The sequence below is a fragment of the Orycteropus afer genome, unplaced genomic scaffold (assembly GCF_000298275.1).
Source record: "Orycteropus afer afer isolate SDZICR_OR568_19922 unplaced genomic scaffold, OryAfe1.0 scaffold00013, whole genome shotgun sequence".
Taxonomy (NCBI): domain Eukaryota; kingdom Metazoa; phylum Chordata; class Mammalia; order Tubulidentata; family Orycteropodidae; genus Orycteropus; species Orycteropus afer.
The window spans coordinates 2224670-2249794 of record NW_006921600.1 but is presented as its reverse complement, the minus strand read 5'-3'; the positions used below and the strand labels follow the sequence as shown (position 1 = coordinate 2249794).

General features: G+C 35.3%; 1 protein-coding gene across 1 annotated transcript in view; it reads right to left on the bottom strand.

The window, feature by feature from the left end:
• The window catches only part of GPATCH2 (G-patch domain containing 2), a 283303-nt gene that overhangs the window by 91504 nt on the left and 166674 nt on the right, over nt 1-25125 (bottom strand). The window contains exon 6 of the mRNA XM_007952496.2: nt 7470-7537. Coding sequence (XP_007950687.1) covers nt 7470-7537 — 68 coding nt within the window. The remainder of the gene's footprint in view (nt 1-7469; nt 7538-25125) is intronic.

Sequence of the window (25125 nt, the reverse complement as noted above, 5' to 3'; positions counted from 1 at the left end):
ATGCAATGGGTTTATTACGTTTGTAATAAATAAATATTAAAAATTTTCTCTGAACTCATAGTTGTTCACTACAAAGCTATTCTTCTTCTAGTGAAATTAAGGTCAATGAATGGCAGCACCAATCTTCCAAAGGACAACTAAAGTTGTTGTGGGAGCCATTCTCTTTCATATTAAAGGAATCAGCAAGTCCATTATCCCATAAACATTTCTTATATGTATCTACTTCTCAATACCATCTGTGATACTATGTTAGTCCAAGTTACCATCACCTTTAACTGGGAAGTTACAACTCTTCTTGTACCTACAATATACCTCATGTAACCATGATATTCTACACAAAAGTAGAAGAATGAGAACAATGGAGTCTTTTGGGTTCCTATTAAACAAAAAAAATCAACTCTACAACTATGTTTAAGAAGCTCTTCTAAAACTTCATTTCTCTAACTAAACCACAAACGTAAATCCAGGAGGTTCAGGCTGGTCTGGGTGTTAAATCATGGCTTTAAGAATCAGAAAGACCTACATCTGGATCCAGCTTTGGCACCGAACAGCTAGTGAACTTTGACAAATTACTTACATTTCTGAGTCTTGGTTTCTTCGTATTCTACTACCTCCCTCATAGTATTTGGAGGCTTAAACAAGACTAAAATCCTGGTGCATAGTAAGTTTTCAATGGACATTAATTTATTTCCTCCAACAGTACACAGTAGAATATATACAGTAATATGCAGACTTTTACACTGTGAATTTTTGCAGTAATTATCTTTTTATTTCTAAATACCTGTAGTAAAACCACTACTCATGGAAGGATCTTCCTGCAGGTTTAGCATGTTACCCAACACGTATTAGAAGCTTAATATATTTGTTTCTTTAATTGGCTTTTGGTTGAGTGCATTAGAGTTGTATGATTGTAGATAAGTCACACAAGCTATAAAATGGGGCATAACACTTGCAATGACTGCTTGAGAAGTAATAGAAACATTAAAGAGGATTGTTGTTGTTGTTGTTATGTGCCATCGAGTCAGACCCGACTCAGCGACCCCTCCTTGGGTTTCCGAGGCAGTATCACTACGGAAGTAGATTGCCCCATCTTCCTTCCGAGGAGTGGCTGGTGGGTTTGAACCGCCAGCCTTCTGGTTAACAGTCAAGTGCCTTAGCCACTATGCTACCAGAGCTCCCTTAAAGAGGGTAGTGAATATGAAAATTCTCCGAAAAGCAAATACACTATGCAATGTAAAGTATCATTATCAGCATCTTAATTAAAAAAAAAAAAAAATCTGTATTTTACATAAGTTAAAAAAATGTCTTAGATGAGAAAAAACTGTGATTATTATTCTTTATTCTATAAGTGAAAATGAAGACATATATAAGTTTACCGACTTATTCAAGGGAATCATAGCAAGTCAAAGGAGAAATAGACCTAGTGTATCTTATTTATTTTGATCTAGAGTTAAAGTCACTTTAATGAAAACTTCACTATAAAGCAACAGATGCTAAATTTCAAAGCGTAAAATTATTCTCAATGAACATAAACTTTAATCCAGGCTAAGCAAACTCGATATTTACACAAAGATAAAATAAGTGGTGAATATTTGCTTTAAAAAGGAATTAATCAAAGAATTCTAATGAGTTACACATGTGCATTTAAAATAAGTTTTGATTTATATATAACTCCTCAGGCAAATACAAATATTTTTAAATGAAAAAAAAGCAAAATGTAAAAATCACTTAATGAATCATAAAATCTCTACATAAAAAGGAGAACTTCATAAGTAATTGGAAAAAAAAGAGAGATAAGAAAGAATTAAGCAACATCTAGGATCAATAGAAAGGAAGGAGGTATTAATTAAAAGTAATTGTTGCTATTGTGGGCCATCAAGTCAATTTTGCTTCATAATAACCCTAAATGACAGAGTACAACTGCCCCATCAGGTTTCCTAGATTGAAATCTTCACAGAAGATCACTAGGTTGTTTTTCCCATGGAGCCCAGTGGTGGGATGAGCTGCTTGCTGACCTTTCAGTTACTAGACAAGTGCTTACTCACTGTACCACTAACCAAAACCAAACCAAACTCATGGCCATCAAGTCAATTCCGACTCATAGTGACCCCATGCCTCGTCTTTCTTCTACACAGTGGCTGGCTGGCTGGCAGGTTTGAACTGTCAACCTTCTGGTTAGCAGTCTAATGCCTTAGGCACTGTACCACCAGAGATCCATAGGAAGACATTATGGATTGAAATATTCTGCTCAAAGGTGTTGCTGTTGTTATGTGCTGTCAAGTTGGACCCAACTCATAGAGACCCCTCCTTAGGTTTCTGAGGCAGTATCACTACGGAAGTAGATTGCCCTATCTTCCTTCTGAGGAGTGGCTGGTGGGCTTGAACCACCAGCCTTCTGGTTAGCAGTCAAGTGCCCTGGGCACTATGCTACCAGAGCTCCCTGCTCAAAGGTAGAAGAATGAATTTAAAGAGCTCAGAGCATGAAGAATAAAGGAGTAAGATAAGATATGGCAAGGATGACATAAGAGTTTACACCCTCAACTTAACTGTGTGTTGGAATAGATGGAGCACAGGATAAACACCAGAGCTCACCTTCCATTTTTGATCCATTATTGTAGCCATGTAACTTAGAGCAAATTGCATAGCTGTTTTAAATTGTAATTTTCTTATATTCAAAAGAAGGCTCATAAGCCATTCTTAGTCAGCAAGACTGAGTACATAGAATGAAATAACATGTCTTTGTATATTTAAAATCACTATGCAATATAACTATATTAGTACCATCCTCTTTATAATAGTCATTGTGAGTTTTTTGGCTAAATTTACAGTAATTAAGTATGGAAAATACCAAAGGTATAAACAAAAACATATATATAAATACAAAGTAGAATACAAAACCAACCTGCAATCTCTTCACCACCCCAAAATGACCAAATTCAGTGCTTATTTCTAATGTGGTATGCCCTAGATCTTCCACTAGCTAGTGTGTGAACCCAAGCAATTAATCTAGCCATTCTAAGCCTCAAGTTGTTAACTATAACATCAGGTGATGAGTAAGACTATGTCTAAGAAGTCCCTGGATGGCACAGATGGTTAAGCACTCAACTACTAACCAAATGGCTGTGGTTGGAACCCATCCAGTGGCATTCCAAAAAGTCACAGCCTTGAAACCCTATGTAGCAGTTGTATTCTGCAACACATGGGGTTGTATGAGTTGGAACAGACTAAATGGCAATGAGTTTTTGTTTTATTTTTGTTTCTTCTAGCTACAGTATCACCAGCCTCTGCCAATTATTAACTGTATTTAACAAGTTTAGGCCTTTATCTGGGCCTTCATGAACATAGTCCATCACTAGGCAGTAGTGGAACTTGATAAACTTGCTGTATATTGTGAGAGACTCAAAGAAACGCTGACAAAGTCTCTAGCTTTAGAAAGTTCATGATCCATTAAGTAGGATAAAGCATGTATACAATAATTATATTCCAGAGAATAATGTGATAAATACTATAACCAAGTACAAACAATAACCTGGGAGAATACAGGAAGTATAGAGAATTACTAGGAGGAGGAAATATCAAAGATTCCTTAAAGGAAGTTGTAGCAGATACTGTTATTGCCTCTGCAAAGCGCTGGAGATGCCTACTTGCAGATTTCTGTTTATGTCAGAAAATGAAATCACTATTTGCTTAAATCATTACTTGCAGGATATTGCTAATTTTTCCTAAATGCATTCTATAGATTACTGGTCTTCAACTTTTCTTGAGTGGATTTCATCTAACACAATTATGAAGATATCCTCCTCACATATTTTTATGTAGACGTGTAAAATTTTCACCATAAATTTAAAGAGCTGTAAAGGATTTAATTTTCTCTAAATGACAGATATGGGTATTTAAAAAATAAAACCATTATGATACTCTTTTACATACATATATATTGAAATCTAAATATCACTATGTTTTGATACCAATCACAGTTCATTTTTAAAATATAACAGAACAAGCACTTAAGAGTCGATGATTTTCACCTAATAAAGCAGCCCCAAAATATGTAAGTCAATTGAAAAGAGAAACAGACAACTCCACAATAGGAGTTAACGATTTTACATAGCTTATTTTTCTCCTTAAATTCCTATTTCTATTTTACTTCCTTACAAGAATTTATGCTACAATAATACACTTTTACGCCTAAATGTCTTTCATCAGTAACTCTATCATACTTCTCAGGAACAAACATCTATGATTATATTAAATTAAATTTTCTTAAATTTCTATGACTATAAAACTTAAGTGGTAAAAAATTCTTCTGAAAGGTCTACTAGTACTGAAGTTCTTCATCAGTTATTAATGATCTGAGTTATTATTAAACCAATCATAAATTAACCAACATAAATATAATTTTGATCATTCTAAAAGTGAAAAAAGATTTTGTTAAAATCCATCATCTTTAAAGACCTTTTACCAAAATCATTTCATGTATGCATTGATGAGCATTTTTTTAGCATCTCTTCTATTCCTAATTTTTATATTTATAGATTTGAGTACTCAGAAACCTTGTTCATACAAATTGTTAGAAGGTAATAAAAAGGAATTTGTTTAGAGTAGCCATTCAATTACTTGAACATCTTCAGAGTTTTAAGGCAGGTAATAAAATGATCACTAGCATTAAAGAGTATGCTTAATAATCTACCAACTGCTGAAAGCGAAGACCTGGAAACCACTTACCTAATTTGCAAAAGGCTTTGTTACCCAATCATTACATTCAATCCCTCAACTTCAATACCAGCACAGTATTTAAAATTTTCATGTTTGGAATATGAAAGGATTTTATACTATGGCAATGCATTAAAGAAATATTAGAAATAGTGGGGAATCTTTCTTTTCTAAAGTGGGAGAAAGGCAACGGTAAAAGGCAAGACCCAGAAAAATAACCAGGTCTGGTAAGTTCCAGGAAAAGAAGGTATATGGAAGTCAAGGATCTAGAAGTTGACTCCTTTAAAACTACTGTTGACCATGTATCCCCTGGAACTTATTTGTATACCTTGATGAGTACATGAATAGCCTGAGTCTTCTTCTTTGAGGTGCTGAATTTTGTGTTGAAAGTGGGTTAAATGTATAATACTTTAAAATAGAGAGCAAGTTGAGTAGGAGAAAAGAAAAAGGTGGTATGGATCCATTTATTTTGGCTAGAGAGTCGATGAAGCATGTAACTAAAACTATCCCTGGCCATACCCTGAACACAAATAATATATCTTCTTTTGTTAAGCAACAGCAAGAAAATTTCAGGATATTGAGCAATTAGAGACAAATGCAAGCAAATCTGGTTGGGCATATCGAGAATTTTGTTTCCTGATATAAGGTAAAAGAGAGCTGCTAGTATTGTCCTTCCCCTCTTCTTCAGCTTAAACGCACACATGATGTGTGGACAGACGTACAGCAGCCATTTAGAGACTATTAGGCAATGCATGTAAGGATATAAGAACCAAAAAAAAAAAAAAAAAAAAAATCTGTAAATCTTAAACCAAAACCTAAAAAAAAAAAAAAAAAAGGAAGGATGATGAAGAAGAAAACAGAAACAGTATGGTCCTTGATGACATCCTTAAGCTAGTTAACAAACCCTCGAACTACCTTCTTCCAGACTTATATGAGAAAAATAAAGCCCTTTTGGTTTAAGCTATTGTTAGTTGCATCCCGTTACTTGCTAATACATTCTAATAGATACTTTTTTAAATCAGTTGTTAAAATGATAAATAGGGTTTGATAGATATAGGTACTATGGAATGGAGCAAGTAAAAGCCCAGAGTGAAGGGAAGAGTGAAGCAGTTTGTTGTTGTTGTTGTTGTTGTTTGCCGTCGAGTCGGCCCCGACTCATAGCGACCACTCCTTGGGTTTCCGAGGCAGTATCACTACGGAAGTAGGATTGCCCAACCTTCCTTCCGAGGAGTGGCTGGTGGGTTGAGATCATGTAGGAAGCTCTAAATATACTAGTAGCTGACTTTCATGCCCAGATTCTTATTTAATTGATTGATAATGACCGGGGAGACTGGTGTGGAAGGGATGTGGGAAAAATATAATGAGCTATCATTTCTGGTTATGTGAGAAGCAATACTCCAGTTTATATTATCCAATCTGTCCCACTTTCAATGCACGTCTATAACATACCAGGTACAGGTACTGGGCTAGCACCAGGACTATAATGGTGATAAAATGATACAGCATTTGTCTGCCCTTGAAGAATTTAAAATTTCCACCAATGCAATTTGGGATTTTAAAATAACTCTAAATCTATTTGCCTGTTTTTTTTTTTTTTTTAATAAAAACAGAAAATTTTAAACTATTTTGGTTGTCATTCTGAGATAATAAATGGTTTACTCTTTGTTTTTTCTGATAGACAGAAGTTCTTATAGGAGAATAAAAATGAATGAAATCAGCTACTAAAAAGGAAAATTTATGTATCTTTATGCTAGAGCTGAACAACAATTTCTGTTTTATATTTGCTAAGGAATAGCTTTTAAAAATTAGGATCTAAGGGATTCTAGTATAATTGCTTATCAGTATAATTTCATTTAATAATTACTTGATATCTTTCTTTACTTCATGGCCTCTTTCAAGTTCAACCTACTTTGCAGAGTTATCAATGGTATTGAGCTAAAATACATATTTAAGCTTTTCCAACAAAGATATAGCTTGAATTAGCACCTAGAAATTCATCCAAGAATTTACCAAAGTCAATGCTCAACTGTTCAACTTTTTAGTTAATTGTTTGTTTAATTATGTAATAAACTAGTCTCTCTCTTTTGTTGCTAAATGTAAATACATTCTGGTCCCTTCACAATTCTTTAACATTATTACCAAATGCTGGGCAAGACAAAGAGTAGAGAAGTAATAGGAAACCAGTCACTTTTCCTTCCTTTCAGTATTTTAGGAAGACTGGGGAAGAAAGGAGTAAGGTGATAGGCATAAGAGGGGTATCTGAAGCAAGTAAGTAGCTTGATGCCACTTATTGTAGTGAAAATATTTTAAGGTAATACAGTCAAACCTGCATCGTAAGCCAGAACTTGTATAAGGCAGAAATCTATCAGAATAGAAAACTCAATTTATTTGCCACTAAAGAGAGAAAGAATAGTGGTAAGACTGCATCCTGTCAAAGGTGGAAAACTGGTGAGATCCAGAAAAACAAGGCAGTCCCGTTGAGTTGTGGATCTGTGTTTCACTGTACATGAATTCTAAATTGTATCACAAATGAAATAAAGGAATGACTGTACTTGAAAATCTTTATTTAAATGTCTGCCATGGGTTTTACTTAAATTGTTCTTTCGCTACTGCCACTGGCATATAACATTTACTCCTTCTTAAGATAGGTGTGAATTAAACCACCTTTACTAGCAATAGCTACAAATTTCCCAAAAGAACTAAGTAGAATATGAATAAGATATGAATAAGGTTCTATAAATACAATGAGTACTCACTCATGCTGATGAGAATCTGGGGAAAAGTGAACCATCCTCTTATTACTGACTGGCCCAGGAGTGGTCACCTGAAATATTTAAAAACAAAAGAATAAGTCACAATGGACAATGAATAATGTAAAAGGACAATGAATAATACTGATATTTCCATTTAGAGACATTCAAGTAAACCAAAGAATAGAACAGAATATAATATTAATTCATAAAATCTCAGATAAAATTCCATAGACCAAAGTATAGTCTATTTTCTGATAATAATGCTCTACTTGTTCTGGTCTAGTGTAGTTCCTCTGCTAGACTTTTTTAAGACTGTTTTCAAAATACCTTTATAACAGAATAAACATCTTAAGAACTAGACCATTGATTTCAAATACCATCCAGCTGTGGATATATTTAACTTTATATAGAAAAAAAGAGGTTTATTAATGAGATTAATACTGAGTAGATATTTCAGAATACCAACATATTTGTAGTTAATTTTTAAATGTAAGTAACACGTAGTATAATGCAACATATAAATGCATACAGAAACTTATATCGTGGAGGTAGGGAATAACTCATTTCATAGTTCTTCTCCAAGTTAGAAGTTATCTGTGTACCTAAATAGAGCAAAATGTAATTTTGCAGAATATAAAAATATTTTACTCCTTTATTTATAAATCAAAGAAAACATCTGATGAAGTTCCAATACATTTTTGATGATTTAAACAATTTTCTCATTTTACAGAGGGTTCTCAAAAGTAACATAAACGGAGTACAGTGCATGAATCAATCTACCATCGCAATAGACAAAGAGCAAACTTAGAACAAAAACCTCCAACTTAAGTCTGTCATAAGCAAAAGTGCTTCGGTAATTATAGAAGTATCATTTAAGATACAGAATAAAAATGGCACGATGAGGTAGTAAAATGCCACTAAAGAGGAAATGACATTTTCAAAAATTCACTCCTTCTTGTATCACTTGGGTAACCAGGATGCAAGCCTATACTCTGAAATTCCAACAAATGCAAAGACTGTGAATGTGCACAGATGATGGCATTAATAACCCTATGGTTGAGCACCACAGGTAAACATGTGGCTCAACTCCAGGACTACATCCTGCATTCATCTCAAAATGAGGTTTTCATGCTATTCCAGTGGGTATCCCTGGAATACAGTAATCCATTTTCTACACTGTGGCTATGAGAAAAGCCGACTGTGCCTATGTCATGCTTTGTTAGAGGTTCATGATCACATTATCTCATGGTGGACCTGACACTTTTATTCAGTTTACAGTATGTTCTATGTACAGGCAACTTATTTCCTTTGCTAGGGCTGCTGACAACCTTTTCCACACTATATTAATCTTGTTTACTGACTTTATCTTGGTACAAATATCAGAAAACTGAACTTTTTATCTCAGAGAGAAAATATACAACGTGTTGACAGAAGCAGAAGCTATTTTCAGGACTAAAATTACTTGTTTACCTGAAGCTATACTTATGGAAAAATGTTTAAGTCTTGCTCTGGCTTGAAATACATAATCTGAAATTTAATAAATGAAGAAATTTCACATAGACCCATGTGATAAATTGCCTGATGAAAAAAATGCAACTGAATACAATAAAACCGCATTTATAACTAATTTATACCATAATACAAATGTAAGCTTTCAATTTAGTCACAAATAATCACGGTATGTATTTCTCATAAATCACATGAATTTATGTGTGTGTGGTGTGTGTATACCTATTGATTCAATTGCTGTATATTACTCATAAAAGACTTACAGTACCAAATATAGATATCCCAATTATTTTACATATTTACCTAGTACATGGCCTTTAATTTTAATTATTGTGTTTCAGATAAAGTTTTGTTTTACTTTTAAATATAAACCACTTGGCAAAATTTTAGATTTTTTTAAATGCAAAAAAACCAATACTGAGATTTGAGCATGATGATCTTCTCAGGGTCAATGTTACACTGAAGTTCTACAGCTAAATACTGATGTGTTTAGCAGAATAATTCAAAGTATGATAAAACTTCAAAAAACATCCTCTTAAAGAATGTTTTCTAAATATTTATAACTATCTCATCATTAATTGAGGGTCAAACAATAATCTTTATAAAAATGAAGCAATTTTAAATGCCAAAGTATTAATTGCTAGTAAACAATTTCATTTTCCAAAATAACTGCCTCCTGGTAATTCCAAAAACATCTTAGAAAGAAATAAATTTTAAAAAGCCATCTTAAATATCCAATAAACTATTCATACAGAACACAGTCTACTAGCAAGAGAGAATTCTAATTTTATTCCACAAGATTAGGTAGGAACAGGTATTTTGGTCTTCATGAGAAGCAGTATCTCCAAAACCCAATCCTTGTTATTAGTTAAAATTTTGGAGATAATCATTTATTCAATTAGCTAATATTCAGTGATAATAACAGACATCAATATCACATGCCCTGAATTTTTATGATTTGTTCATTAAACATTCCTGTATATTGATTCTGACTATAATCCTAAATAAAATAGGCATACCATTTTCATTACCTATGTTTATTATGTAAATGGTTAAATTTTGAATTAACCTAAAACCTAGAAAGGAATAGAGATGGTCTCTAGATAACCTTCATGTCATAGACTTTGGCCTGTTTTGGTTGTGAAATAAACTATAATGCTACAAGACCACACTGGTCTCAGTTTTTGTTGTTTTCTATTTATGATCAAGTCATCAACCTTCATAAGACCCTATAAGACAGAGTAGAACTGCCCCACATGGTTTCCAAGGTTGTAAACCTTCACAGAAACAGACTGCCACCTTTTTCTCCCAGAGAGCAGCTAGTGAGTTCAAACCTTTTGGTTAGCAGCCGAGTTCTTTAACCATTGTGCCACCAAGGCTCCTCCAGATAAAAATTTAACAGCTGCACAAGTACCTATCTCAGTGTTTATAAAGTCACTAACTACTAATGTACAGGAAATTCAGCTGAATGATATCAATGAAAACAAAATATTCTTTCATGTTTAGTAGATCCATTGAAGCAATTTCTTATTCTTTTTTTCACTGATTTATTAACAGTGATTTTATGACTTCCCTCAAAAGATAAAAAGAAGAGTTGGTTTTACATCTCATTTTCATTTCATCATTACCAAACCCATTGCATCTTATTCTTATTCTATTTTTCCACAACTAGATATAGGAAGAAATCATTTTCCAAATCAGGAAAACTTATCTGAGACACAACGGTCTTGTAGGACTAATAAAAAAAGAGGTTCACTCTGGATGACATCCTCCTTATAATCTCAATGATTAGGAGTCTTCTGGAATTAATGAAGTTGTATGTACCCACATAACTACAAGAAACCATCAATCTTTCTTCTTGCCCTCTACCATTACCATTCCTCTTCAACTTTGCTCTGGTTTTCATTTTATCCACTTTTTAAACGCTATTCTGCTTCAGTTCCCCTACTGACAAACACTTGTGGTGGCAGGATGCCATTCAAAAAAGGCCTTTCAGTTTTGTGAAGACTGGTCAATCAAATCTAACTGGGCTCTAGGCTATAGGGAGATATCTCTGAGCCTCCCTGACAGTTTGTCAAGACCTAGATGTTTCCTGCTTCTCCTAGGACAATTATTAATTTCACTCTAATTTTTTGAAGAGAGAAACAAGCCTTTAAAGTTTTGAAGCCTCTGCCTGAAGGCCCCCTGGTATGTTCAACAAACGTGTCAGTCAAAATACATGTAAGTGACAGATATTAAGGAAAACAACTCAGCAAAAACAAGCTTAAAAATATGACTTTTAACCACGGGGGTAGGCAGTAAGGGGAACATGGAAGAACAACTATTTTGGTTGTCATTTTTTAAATGTATCTTCATTGAATAATTAAAAATAACCTAAGAAAATGATATTTTACAATAATTTAAATTTATTATGAAAATGAATTTGTTAAATGTTTATCTGTAACCACTACACAGAAGAATAAAGAAAAATGCTCCAAAAAACCTTTTCAAATAAGGGCACCTGTGTTCTAAGCTGGTATTCTAAAAAAAAGTTCTGTAACAAGACAGTTGGGAGAATGAATAAAATATTTCATTGTGTTATCTATCCTCATTTATAATATTGCAGAATGGTCACAATTCACAAAAGGTACCAACTGTTTGGGGATGAAAGACATATTGAAGAAAACAACCTTAGAATTACTTTCAAAGTAACACACAAAAAAGTTAAAATTATTTTAGAATTACTTTTTATGCAAATACAGAAAGTGATTATTCCAGTAGTATAACATGGATATCATTTATAAGGTTAAGGGGAAACAGAGCAGTTATCTGATTTAAGGAGTAGGGAAAAATCACCGCTAAGAAGAGAGTTGTAAGCAATTTATTTTCCCATGCGCCAATCCACCTTACAAACTTTCAACTTTTTAAATCACTATTTTTTACGTGTCAGCTTCTCATTCTCAAAGCATTCATGGTTCTACACTGAAGGTAAAGTGCATTCAAAATCATCCCCGATCCTTACCTGCTTTCTAATGGGATCCTTCCTCTCCAGCCTTTTGTAGCCTCTATTTATTCCTTGTTCTAAACACAATACCCAATATTATTCTACTTGATACAACCCAACAAATAGATTACCTACTTTGCATGGGGTCATCAAGAGTCAGAGTGAACTTCAGAGCAACTAACCACCACCATGTATATAAAGGTCCCTGTGTATTAAAAACATTTTGCACTTGACTACTAAGCTAAAGGGAGCTCTGGTAGCATAGTGGCTAAGGCACTTGACTGCTAACCAGAAGGCTGGTGGTTCAAACCCAACAGCCACTCCTTGGAAGGAAGATGGGGCAATCTACTTCCTTAGTGATACTGCCTCGGAAGACCAAGGAGAGGTCGCTAGGAGTTGGGTCCGACTTGACGGCACATAACAACAACAACAACAACAACTAAGCTAAAGGGTGGCAATTTAAACCCACCCAATAGCACTGAGGAAGAAAATCCTGGCAATCTACTTCCATAAAGATTACAGGCCAAAAACACCCTACAGAGGGCAGTTCTACTCTGCAGCACATGGGGTTGCCATGAGTCAGGTTTTTTTTTTTTTTTTTGGTACTGTGTATATAAAATTACATTTAAATTCATTATATAATAAATGGTATATGGTTCACAAAGGAGCACTGGCAGCACAGTAGTTAAACTGCTTGGATGCTAACCAAAAGGCAGGCAGTTTGAACCCATCAGCCACTCTGTGGGAATAAGATGTGGCAGTCTGCTTCCATGAAGATTACAACACTGGAAACCTTACGGAGCAATTCTACTCTGTCTTTTGGGGTCACTATGAGTTGGAATTGACCCCAGGGCAATGGGTTTATATGGCTCACATTCAATAGGGTGATTTCAGTTATACTGATCTAATATTTTTTGATATCTTGAAAAGTCATGAATGAAGCCCTCTTATTCCAAGTTTGTTTTAGTTTTAAAGAGTAAGAAGAAAATCTGAAAATAATTCATGTGCTAATGAATATTTTGCTTTCATTTGTCTGGATTTCTATAAAGTAAAATATGAATTTATACCGTAGACCCAAGCCATGGTTTTTCAATCACATCATATGAATGCAAAAGCTGGACAACGATTAAAGAAGACTGAGGAAGAACTGATGCATTTGAATTACAGCATTGGCAAAGACTACTGAATATACCATGGTCTGCAAAAACAAACAAATCTGTCTTGGATAAGGACAGCCAGAATGCTCCTTGGAAACAAGGATGGCAAGACTTCATCTTACGTAGTTTGGACATGTTATCAGGAGGGACCACTCCCTGGAGAAGGGCATCATCCTTGAAAAAGTAATGGGTCAGAGAAAAAGAAGAAGACCTGAACAAAACAGACGACACAGTGGCTGGAACAAGGGGCTCAAGCACAGCACTGACTGGGAAGATGGCGCAGGACCAAGCAGTATTCTCCTGTACACAGGATCACTATGAGTTGGAATTTATTTGACGGCACCTAACAACAACATACAGTGGACCAAGACAAACCCTCTTCACTGGCTACGAGAAACAAAAAAGTAACAATAGGTGTACGCACATTTCCTGATTTGTGCGTGGTAAGATTTGGATACTAGAGGCGGTCTCTAGGGTTAGCCTTGAAAAAAATATCTTCCTAGAAGAAATGTTCAGGAAGAAGAGGATCCATTTCTGAGGACAATTATCTGAGATTTCAAAAACTGTTTCACTAAATTTATACACTATAAACTGGGTTTCCAACTAAGAAAATGCCTAAATGTTTAGAATTTTGTAAAACACAAAAATGTTACAGAAGTTCTCATCATCATTCATATCTTTAAATACACCAGTGTTCACAATCTTGCTCATACCAACAGAGCCCAGATTGGTAACACATTTAGGAGAAAACCTCTTAGGATCCATGTGGCATCTACCACTCACAGACTTTATGTTATCTATCTATATGGGCTGTTCTGAATAAGCTCATTTCTGGAACACAAATATACCATGGTGGATATAACAGTGGGTGAATCTGATCATTTTTACCTCTTAGTCAAGGTTAAGGGTTTTACAATGTTACAATGTATTTCTACTATGTAGTTTTTAATTCTTCCTGGAAGGAATCAAGTCAAAGGAAATAAACCACAGAAGTACAAAGTTTTCCTTTCAATTGAAGATCAGCCTTCCTAGCAGGAATTAGTACATGTGTTACAGGAGAGAAACAAAGAATGTGTGATAATAACCACCCAAAATACATCAAGAATTAATATAACTACTAGAAATATCATTGTCATTAGTGATAATGATAACCCTCTTCTTTATAGCTCCTGTCTATTTTTATAGAGTGTTTCACAAACAAGATGGCTAGAGTGAATAGATACTATTATTCTCAATTAATAGATGAAGAAATGAAATGCCTCAGATTACAGTCCGCTGTACAGTTGTACAGTTTGAACTGCCAGTCTTCTGGTTAGCAATCAAATGCCTTAGGCACTATGCCACCAGAGCTCCCTCAAGTAACAGTAGTACATTTATTTTTTCTAAAAGCATTATCAAAATGCAAATTATATGAAAATACAACATCATATCAGTAGTGAATGGAGGCACAGATATCAAGTACTTCGCAAGTATGCATATTAACAGTACCAAACCAAACCAAACTCACTCACATCGAGTTGGATCCGACTCATAGTGACCTTCGGGTTTCCAAGGTAGTATCTCTACGGAAGTAGATTGCTCAAACTTTCTTCTGAGGAGTGGCTGGTGGGTTTGAACTGCCAGCCTGCTGGTTAGCAACCAAATGCCTTAGGCACTATGCCACCAGAGCTCCCTCAAGTAACAGTAGTACAGTTATTTTTTCTAACAACATTATCAAAATGCAAATTATATGAAAATACAGACATATAAAGACATACACATATATTTTTACATAGGCAAACATTAGCAATTGTTTTAAATCTAAAACTGAACAATGAAATTGTCTTAAATCTTCATTTTAAACAGTTTTATCCTAGTTAAAATAAGTCAGCATTAATAATTAATACTTGAGAATTATTGGTCCATTATAATAAAAATACATCTAATTATTAAGTGCATAAATTCTCATTTCTGGTATACACTACTAATGAATGATCTAAATGCTTTAATAAAAAAGATTAATCACTACAAAATTAAAAACCAAATACAGCAACAACTTCTTTTCACACTGCTCCATAGTTACCTTCTTTTTTTTATGTTAGAAAGTAAAGATTAAGCAGCTCAGAAGGATGCCCAATAGTGATAGTGAGGAAAGAGTTTTGCTGGGATTCCAATTTTAGTAGCAAGCTGTGAGTGGCCTCTACTGGCTGACCAAAGCTTTCCTAAATCACTCACTCATGATTACAGTATTATGGGCTTCAAGAAAATAAGGATATGTTAACATATGTTTATGAAAAATCAGTTGTACATAAAGACCTGTCTTTTTAAACAAGTAAATGCCAAAGTAGTAAATAAAATGTACATAAGATGGTATAAAAACATTTATATTTTCCTTCTACAACTACATATTTAGCTACATATTAGATTACAATGAGAATTTAGAAAGATTTTAAAATTCCAATTTATATGCTGTGATAGTATAAATGTGGGTCTTCTTACCCAAATCGCACCAAAGCAATTCAAAACTACATTTAAAAATAAACATTTTTTTTTGTATTCACTAAATACATATATATACACACACGTGCACTTTCCCCCAAAATAAGTGTATATTTAGGTTTGGCAAAGAATGAATGAATTATGCAATGATGTATGAAATTTCTATCTGGAAAACATAGTAAAGCCAAGCAATCTGAAAGATATCCATATTATTATGTATATTTGGGGAGAAGTAGTTCTATATTCGAGACTTAAAACAGCAATTAAAAAATTAAAAACCCTATCAGTATTAAACCAGAACACCCAAACCTACTGTCATCAAGTTGATTCTGACTCCAAGCAACCCTACAGGACAGAGCAGAACTGGCCCATCAGGTTTCCAAGGCTGTAAATCTTTCGGAAGCAGACTGCCTCATTTTTATCCAGTATTGTTGTTGTTATGTGCCCTCGAGTTGGACCTGACTCATAGAGACCCCTCCTTGGGTTTCTGGGTGGTATCACTACAGAAGTAGATTGCCCAACCTTCCTTCTGAGGAGTCGCTGGTGGATTTGAACTGGCACCCTTCTGGTTAGCAGTCAAGTGCTTTAGGCACTACCCTACCAGAGCTCCTTTCTCCAGTACTGGGTAATATTAATTCCAAAATCACAATAAACCCACCCACTGTCCAGAGTCAATTCTTATTCATAGCAACCCTACCAGGCAGAGGAGAACTGCCCCATAAGGTTTTCGAGGCTGTAATCTTCATAGAAATAGACTGCCACACCTTTCTCCCGCAGAGGGGTTGGTGGATTCGAACTGCTGACCTTTTGGTTAGCAGCTGAGTGCTTAACTACTGCTCCATCAGGATATCTTAGAATCATAATGTTGTTGTTGTTGTTGTTATGGGCCGTCAAGTCGGCCCCGACTCATAGCGACCCCTCCTTGGGTTTCCCAGGCAGTATCACTACGGAAGTAGATTGCCCCATCTTCCTTCTGAGGAGTGGCTGGTGGGTTTGAACCGCCAGCCTTCTGGTTAGCAGTCAAGTGCCTTAGTCACTATGCTCCCAGAGCTCCCAGAATCATAATAGAGAAGGAAAAAAGTTTCAATTTTTGCTCAGCAGTTTTCTATTAATAAAAGTCTCCCATGTGTGGTAGAGTTTTTGAATTTATTTAATAAATAACTATTTATAAAAACAATTATATATTTAGTTCTCTTCATACTCATATCCCATTAAAAAATATTATCAAATATACCTAATGATGTTGAAAGATGACTACACTTATTTTATCAAGTTATTGCTCTCATATGTAACACTATTCCAGTATATTTCAACCCTCATTTCAGAATTCAGTCCTATTATCCTGTCTGCTCAAAACTGTTCACAGAGTTACCTTGCTGACATACGAGATAACCCTCTATATCACAGTAGATACCATGGGATATGACACAATGACCCACACTAAGCCCTTATTTTTAGCTTGAAATATATAGCACATAAATGTAGCTTCTGCCAAGGAATTTGTTTATTTATTTATTTATTTAAAAAATCCTTTTATCTATCTGGACATTCAAAATACTTTTAAAGTAACTTTAACCATGTTAAGAAATTCCAGACAATGAAGAGAAATTCTAACACATGGCTTCATGTTTGCCCACATTTCCCTGCAATTCTACTAAAGTTTTTTTTGTTTTTTAAACCCCTTCTTAAGTCATGTGTATAAAAATATAGAAGCTAGAAAATGTTTCCTCCTTGATGTTTCCCTTATATAGAATCAACTCTGTAAATGACAGGATTTAAAAAAGAAACAAATAATTATCGTTCCAAAGGAGGACACACAGTGAAAAGCTTGATACATGTGAAACCAATTCCTCTTCCTTTTTTATTTTTGGTGGTAGAATAATAACAAGGAATAACAGGGCAGTAAAGAGGATGATATTTAGCAAATATGCTTCAGTATGTAACACATTGTTAGCAAGCTTTTTGGACAAAAATTCTGCCATGTACATAAAAAAATTACTTTAAGAATATAAGTAGACTTTGAGAATTTTTAAGTGTTCAGTTATAAATTACTTACATTATTTTGATACTTGAAATCCCATGAGCAACATCTGAGTAGCTAAAATGATTTTCTTTCCACATTAACCATTTTATAATATATCACAACATCATCATTTGTGCATATACCTATTTGAATTGCATACGATTTCCATTGCTCTTATAAACTAGTCAATTTTTTTCTACCTTAAGCTGACAGTGATGCTGTATGAAATGTTAATTTACATTAAGAAAGAAAGAATTACAGCAGATAATGGTATTTAAAGGAGCCTTGGTGTCACAATGGTTAAAGCATTAGGCTGTTAACGTAAACATCAGTGGTTTGAACCCACCAGCCACTCTGTGGGAGAAAAGTGAGGCAGTCTCTTTCCATAAAGATTCATAGCCTTGGAAACCCTGTGGGGCAGTTTTACTTTGTCCTAAAGGGTCATTTAGAGTTGGAATTGACTGCATTCATTTTTTTTTTTTTTTTTAACTGATACGTAGAACACTGCTCCTAAGGACCTCAGGAATACATTGATAGTAATTTATAAGAAAAATGTTGACAGTGTCCACATTTCTAAACTGACATTTTAATAGGGTTTATAGTTAGCAATTAAAATACTCAAAATATTTAGCAATTAAAATACTCAAAATATCATAGTCTATAATCTGTACTCCTAGACCACACATGCAACCACTCAGTCTTTTGTAATACAGTTCAAGATCTGGTTATTATACTGTTAACTGAACTAAAAATTTCCTTAATTAGTAATAATAATAAAAGGTATGTAACTGTGACTTGAGAGGGGAGGTAAAAAGATTGCAAGCACAAACATATGCAAACTAATATTTAGGACAAAAACAAATGAGTTAATGAGTTAATTAAAAGACATCAAATATAGAATATAGATAAAAGTGTAAATATAATCTTGGTCTATTATATAGAATTTTTCCTCAATGAATGAAAACATAAATCCCAAACATTAATTTTCAATATCCTTTGGCTAATACTTATTTCAAGTAAATAATCAGATATTCAGATTCTCACATTTTGGGATAAAAACTTATTAGCAGAATTAGTGTTAAATTGATAGAAGTAAACAGGTTAATTCTAGCTGAATAAGAGATCATTCAAACAGTCAGAGGTGGTCATGTATATAAGTTCTCCATGCAGTGGAGCTTCTAGGAAATTTCTCTAAAACGGTTTACTCAACTGGTATGTGCCAAGTGATCGTCTTTGTAATTCACACTGCCTGGCACGTAAGCAATGACACACATTTTTTAAGTAGGAATGAAGAGCCAAGGAATAGTAAGGCTTTCCACTCTAGTACCATTTATATTACCTGATGGCACAACAGTTAAGTATTCAGCTGCTAACTGGAACACTGGGGGTTCAAACCCACCCATAGGCTCTGTGGGAGAAAGATCTGGAGACCTGCTCCTGTAAAAATTATAGCCAAGAAAACCCTACTGGGGCAGTTCTACTCTGTCACACAGGGTCACAATGAATTGGAATCGACTTCACAGCCCCTAACAACCACCACCACCACCTTTGATTTAGGTATTCAAGCCAGTCAGTGCCTTCTCATTACATGAGGGTGAAAAAACAAAATGAGACCTGATTTGTTTAAGCCACTACAATCTAAGTATTGTTTTACTACACATCAACTTCAACCTCTAATAAATGTTTCAAAAAGGCAGAAAAAAAAAGTATGTTATATCCATTAAATTCTGACTTGATTCTTAAAACTCCACTTAGCCTTTAGTGGACTAGATGTCCACCAAAAAGAGTGGAGACACTGAGCATCTACTTTAGAGTGCCTAAGACACTCTAATTTACTAATACACTTTGCTAGGTGCTGGAGCTCTGGAGGCATAGTGCCTAAGGCATTTGACTGCTAACCAGGAAATGGTGGTTCATACTCACCAGCCACTCCTTGGAAGGAAGATGGGCAATCTATTTCTGTAGTGATACTGGCTCAGAAACCCAAGGATGGGTCACTATGAGTCTGATCTGACTCAACGTCAGTGAGTTTGGTTTGGTTCTTTTGGTAGAAGACTGCAAAGAAATGTATAATATAAACTTTGCTACCTAATTATGCTGCAAAATTAAAGTAGAGATGCACAATAAAGATAAACCAAGTGCCACAGTGTATATACATCTAGTCAAAATGGAAGCAGAAGTTCAAGAAAGGACAGTCATTAAAATCCAAATAACCAAATGAGTTTTTTTGGAGATGAGACTTAACCTGAGTGTTAGGGATGGGTAGGATTTAGGTTGATGGAAAGAGGGAAAACATAGGTAAAAAGGTATGAATCTATAAAGTATATGTACTGGAAATGAGGAGATTAAGCCTAACTAGAATAGAAGACCACCTTGAAAAGCAGCAGATAGGAGAACTGAAAGATCAAGCACCGTTAGGAAGTGGTTGAGCTGCCCCAAAAAATAGTTTATACTGACATAGTATAATTGGCAAATCTGCTCTCCTTCCCTTGACAACTGGTTCCCCTTACATGTATTTCTCCCCACATGACCCTTATACTTGGTCCCAGTAAACGGAAGCTCATGAAAAACACCAAGTATCAAATAAAGAAGCTCTATTTTCCTTTGTCCAAGTGTTATTTGTTTTCGTTTTTTCACTATTAGGATTTCTGGTGTTGCAGTGGTTAAACCATTCTGCTGCTAACCAAAAGGTCAGCTGCTCTGCATAAGGAAGATTAGGCAGTTGGCTTCTGTAAGGAATTACTGCCTTGGAAACTCTATGGGGTAATTCTACTCTACCTTATGTTGTTGTTAGTATGTGTTGCTGAGTGGGACCTGACTCACAGTAACCCCTCCTTGGGTTTCTGAGGCAGTATCACTATGGAAGTAGATTGCCCAACCTTCCTTCCGAGGAGTTACTGGTGGGTTTGAACTGCCAGCCTTCTGGTTAGCAGTCAAGTGCCTTAGGCACTATGCTACCAGAGCTCACTACTCTACCCTATAGGGTCACTATATGTCAGAACGGGAGCTCTGGTAGCATAGTGGCTAAGACACTTGCCTGCTAACCAGACGGCTGGCGGTTCAAACCCACCAGCCACTCCTCGGAAGGAAGGTTGGGCAATCCTACTTCCGTAGTGATACTGCCTCGGAAACCCAAGGAGGGGTCGCTATGAGTCGGGGCCGACTCGACGGCACACAACAACAACAACAACATATGTCAGAACTGACTTGATGGAAGTGGGTTTTGGTTTGGGTTGCTATGGGTTACCATCAACTCAAAAGCAATGGGTTTACACTTACAAACTGACATCAATCCTTAGAATACATCTAGGAATAGAAGAATTGTCTTGACAATGAGAACAACAAATGAAAACTGTTCCGTGTGATCCTACAAATAGACAGTAAAGCACTAAATACTGGTTTAAGCTTTTCCACTGTTTTATGACAAAAATCCACCTAATGCATATTATAATTTTCAATCTGCAGGTTACAAATCAATTGTGGTAACTTTTAGAAGTTTAGAAAACAAAACAATATTGAGGCTTGGCAGTAATATTTCCAAGTACTAACTTTGACAGCAAAAAACTGCATTCCCTTACATTTTTAAGTACAGTGATTACCATGGGATGTACTGTTCTCCAGCATTAAACACAGTAAACTGGAATGCATGGATTATCCTTCTGGTACAACGTGGATTTTAATAGCAGAATAGCCCAGTGGTAATATGTAGGCTATGGAGGCAGACCACCTGAGTTCAAATCCTAACCCTTCTACTTTTCAGCTCTATGACTATGCCTCAATTTCCTTGGCTTTAATTTAACAGCTCTGAAAAATGAGTGAGATAATTTGAAAAGCACATGTATCAATGACTGTTAGCTGTCATCATTTTTGCTATTTGAATCACAGTCTAATACAAGATACAATCTCGATAACAAGATGGCATAACAAATATTGCAACAGCCATAAGCAGAAATACAGGGCTTTTCTGGAGTTGGTGAGAGTTGAGAGCAAGGAAGGTATGCTGAGGAATGGCTTTTGAGGATGTTTATTTTTGGGGTCATCACCATTCCTTTCAGTAAATTACTTGAAATAATCTTAATTAGGTTTGAATAAAATCAAATTAATAGTTGTTTCTCATGAGCATATGAAAAATGCAGACACATATTATACAAGTCACATAGAATTGTAAAGAATACTTGCTTTACAGTAATGTAAATCACAAAACCTAAGTCAATAATTTCCAAAATGACAATATTAGTGACTATATAGGCTGATAATTCTGATGCTTTTCAATTAGTGTAAAGGTCATGAATTAAAATAAAATAGTTAACTATCTTATCTGTAATGTTGTTGTTGTGTTGTTATGTGCCCTCAAGTTGGACCTGACACATAGCGACCCATCCTTGGGTTTCCGAGGCAATAGCACTATGGAAGTAGATTGCCCTATCTTCCTTCTAAGGAGTGGCTGGTGGTTTTGAATCGCCAGCCTTCTGGTTAGCAGTCAAGTGCCTTAGGCACCATGCTACCAGAGCTCCCCTTATCTGTAATAATGGTGTCTAAATGGAATGTTTTACAGCTGATTTGCTTTTTGCGGCCAATTTTAATTCTAAGAGACTGAGAAACTCGAATTGGCAGACAAGTCAAATGTGTGCTATTGAAGTAATAAAGGGAATGCCCCTTCCTTCCATACCCAAATTCAAACACACACACACACACACACACACACACTCATACACAGTCCACTGCTTTGATTTTAAACAAAATGGCAATGAAAAACATTGAAAGCTTCTCTGACCATGCATGCAAAATAAAATTAATTTCTCTCTCCACTTAATTTCTATAGCTTTCTTGTATCACTTAACAGATTGCCTCATGTTAGAATTACATATATATTTGTCTCCTCTACAAGAATATATGATTCTCAAAAGCATAGTTGTTGTTGTGTGCCGTCGAGTCAGACCCAACTCATAGCAACCCCTCCTTGGATTTCCAAGGCAGTATCACTACGGAAGTAGATTGCCCCATCTTCCTTCCGAGGAGTGGCTGGTGGGTTTGAACCACCAGTCTTCTGGTTAGCAGTGCCTTAGGCACTCTAATTTACTTTGTATCACCAACAGGTCTTGGCACATTTACCTGCACTTGAAACACATGCTAAGTTAGTCAAAAGAACAAATATTGTCCACTAAAGTTAATTCTCATTAAATTAAATTAACGTTAAATTTCATTAGCATTTTATTGCAGTTGCAAAACACCTTAGTATATACTACAAATGATTCACAAACAGGTTAAATATGATAGCCTTTCGAAAATCTGGATACTTTCTATTACAAACCGTACTACTATGTAAAAACTAAAACCATTAAAAATTCAGTCTCACAAAATGAAATACAGTGAAACCTGTGTGAGCTGGAACTTGATGGGATTGCCTCATTTTTGTAGGTTTCATAAGTTTTGCCTTTGACAGGGGGCAGTCACCACTTTTCTATCGCTATTAGGGGAATATATTTGAGTTTTCCTTCTCTGACAGGTTTCTGCTTTACATAGGTTCTGGTGTACACCAGTTTTACTGTAGTGCAAAAAAAAAAAAAATAGTAGGAAGTACGCAGACTAAAGTGAATAAATTAATATAGTTTATTATATGTTTTACAAACAAACAAAAAAGCACATAGTAGAATTATGTATTTTACAAATGGATGCAGTGCTGGAGGCACTCATTCTTCCATGCCAAGAAATTTGGAAGACAGCTACCTGGCCAATCAACTGGAAGAGATACATATTTGTGCCCATTCCAAAGAAAGGTGACCCAATAGAATGTGGAAGTTACTGAACAATATTAATATCACACGCAAGGAAAATTTTGCTGAAGTTAATTCAAAAACAGTTTCAGCAGTAAACTGACAGGGCACTTACAGAAATGCAAGCTGTATTCAGAAGAGGACCTGGAACAAGAGATATTACTGCTGATGTCAGATGGATCTTGGCTATATGCAGAGAATGTCAGAAAGATGTGTACCTGTGTTTTATTGACCATGAAAAGGCATTCAATTTTGTGGATCATAATAAATTATGGATAACACTGCAAAGAATGGGAATTCCAGAACACTTCATTGTACTCATGAGGAACCTGTACATAGACCAATAGGCCATCAGAGTAAGGGGATAGTGCATGGTTTAAAATCAGGAAAGGTATGTGTCAGGGTTGTATCCTTTTACTATACTTATTCAGTTTGCATGCTGAGCAAATAATCTGGGAAGATGAACTCTGTGAAGAAGAATGCAGCATTAGAATTGGAAGAAGGCTAATCAACAACCTGAGATATACAGATGACACAAGCTTGCTTGCTGAAACTGAAAAAGACTTAAAGCACTTACTAATGAAGATCAAAAACTATAGCATTAAGTATTGTACCTCAATTAAAAAAAAAAAAAACTTCACAAATGGACCAACAAGCTAATCATGGAAAATGGAGAAATGATTGAAGTCATCAAGGACTGCATTTTACTTGGATCAACAATCAATGAAATCAAATAACATACTGCATTGGGCAAATCTGCTGCAAAAGACCCCTTTGAAGTATTAAAGAGCAAAGATGTCACTATGAAAAATAAGATGCACCTGATCCAAGCCATGGTATTTTCAATAGCCTCATATGCATATTAGAGCTGGGCAAAGAATAAAGAAGACCGCTGAAGAACTGATGCATTTGAGTTGTGGTGTTGGTGAAGAATACTGAATGGATAATGGACCATTAGAAGAGTGAACAAACCTGTCTAGGAGGAAGTGTTGCTGGAATGCTCCTTAGAAGCAAGAAAGACCATACTTTGCCCTTGCACTCTGGTCATGTTGTCAGAAAGGACTAATACTTGGAGAAGGATAGCATGCTTGGTAAACCAAGAGGGTCAGCGTAAAAGGGAAAGACCCTCAATGGGATGGACTGACACAGTGGCTCCAACATTGGGCTAGAGCATGGCAATGATCGTGACGATCAGGCAGAACCAGACAGCATTTCACTGTTTTCCACAGGGTCACTATGTCAGTACCAACTTGATGGCACCTGAAAACAGCATGTGTTTTACATAAAGAATAGCTTATAATTTACAAAGTATAGAAAATGAAAGAGATGGTATTCTTATATTTAAAGAATTCTTAAAATACTTACATACAAGTTAGTCAAAAGCAATTGAGAGAAAATAAAGGAAAATTGCAGAATTATCTCTGAAGGCTAGGACACTGCTGAAAAAAACATATTTCATAGAAAAAAAGTCTGTCATGTACTAGCACATACTCTGAGAATATAATATGCAGGATATCATATAGCTTTGAGATCCTTTTAGAAGAAACTACCCATAAAACAATGGTCCCCATAGTCACAGGGGACATCAAGCTCAATTGGCATAACATACTATACAAAACATTGTTCCACCTCCTACTTTGGTGAGTAGCAACTGGGATCTTAAAAGCTAGCAAGCTGCCATCTAGATGCAATGATGGGTCTCTCCTCATCAAGAGCAACAAAGAAAGAAGAAAAC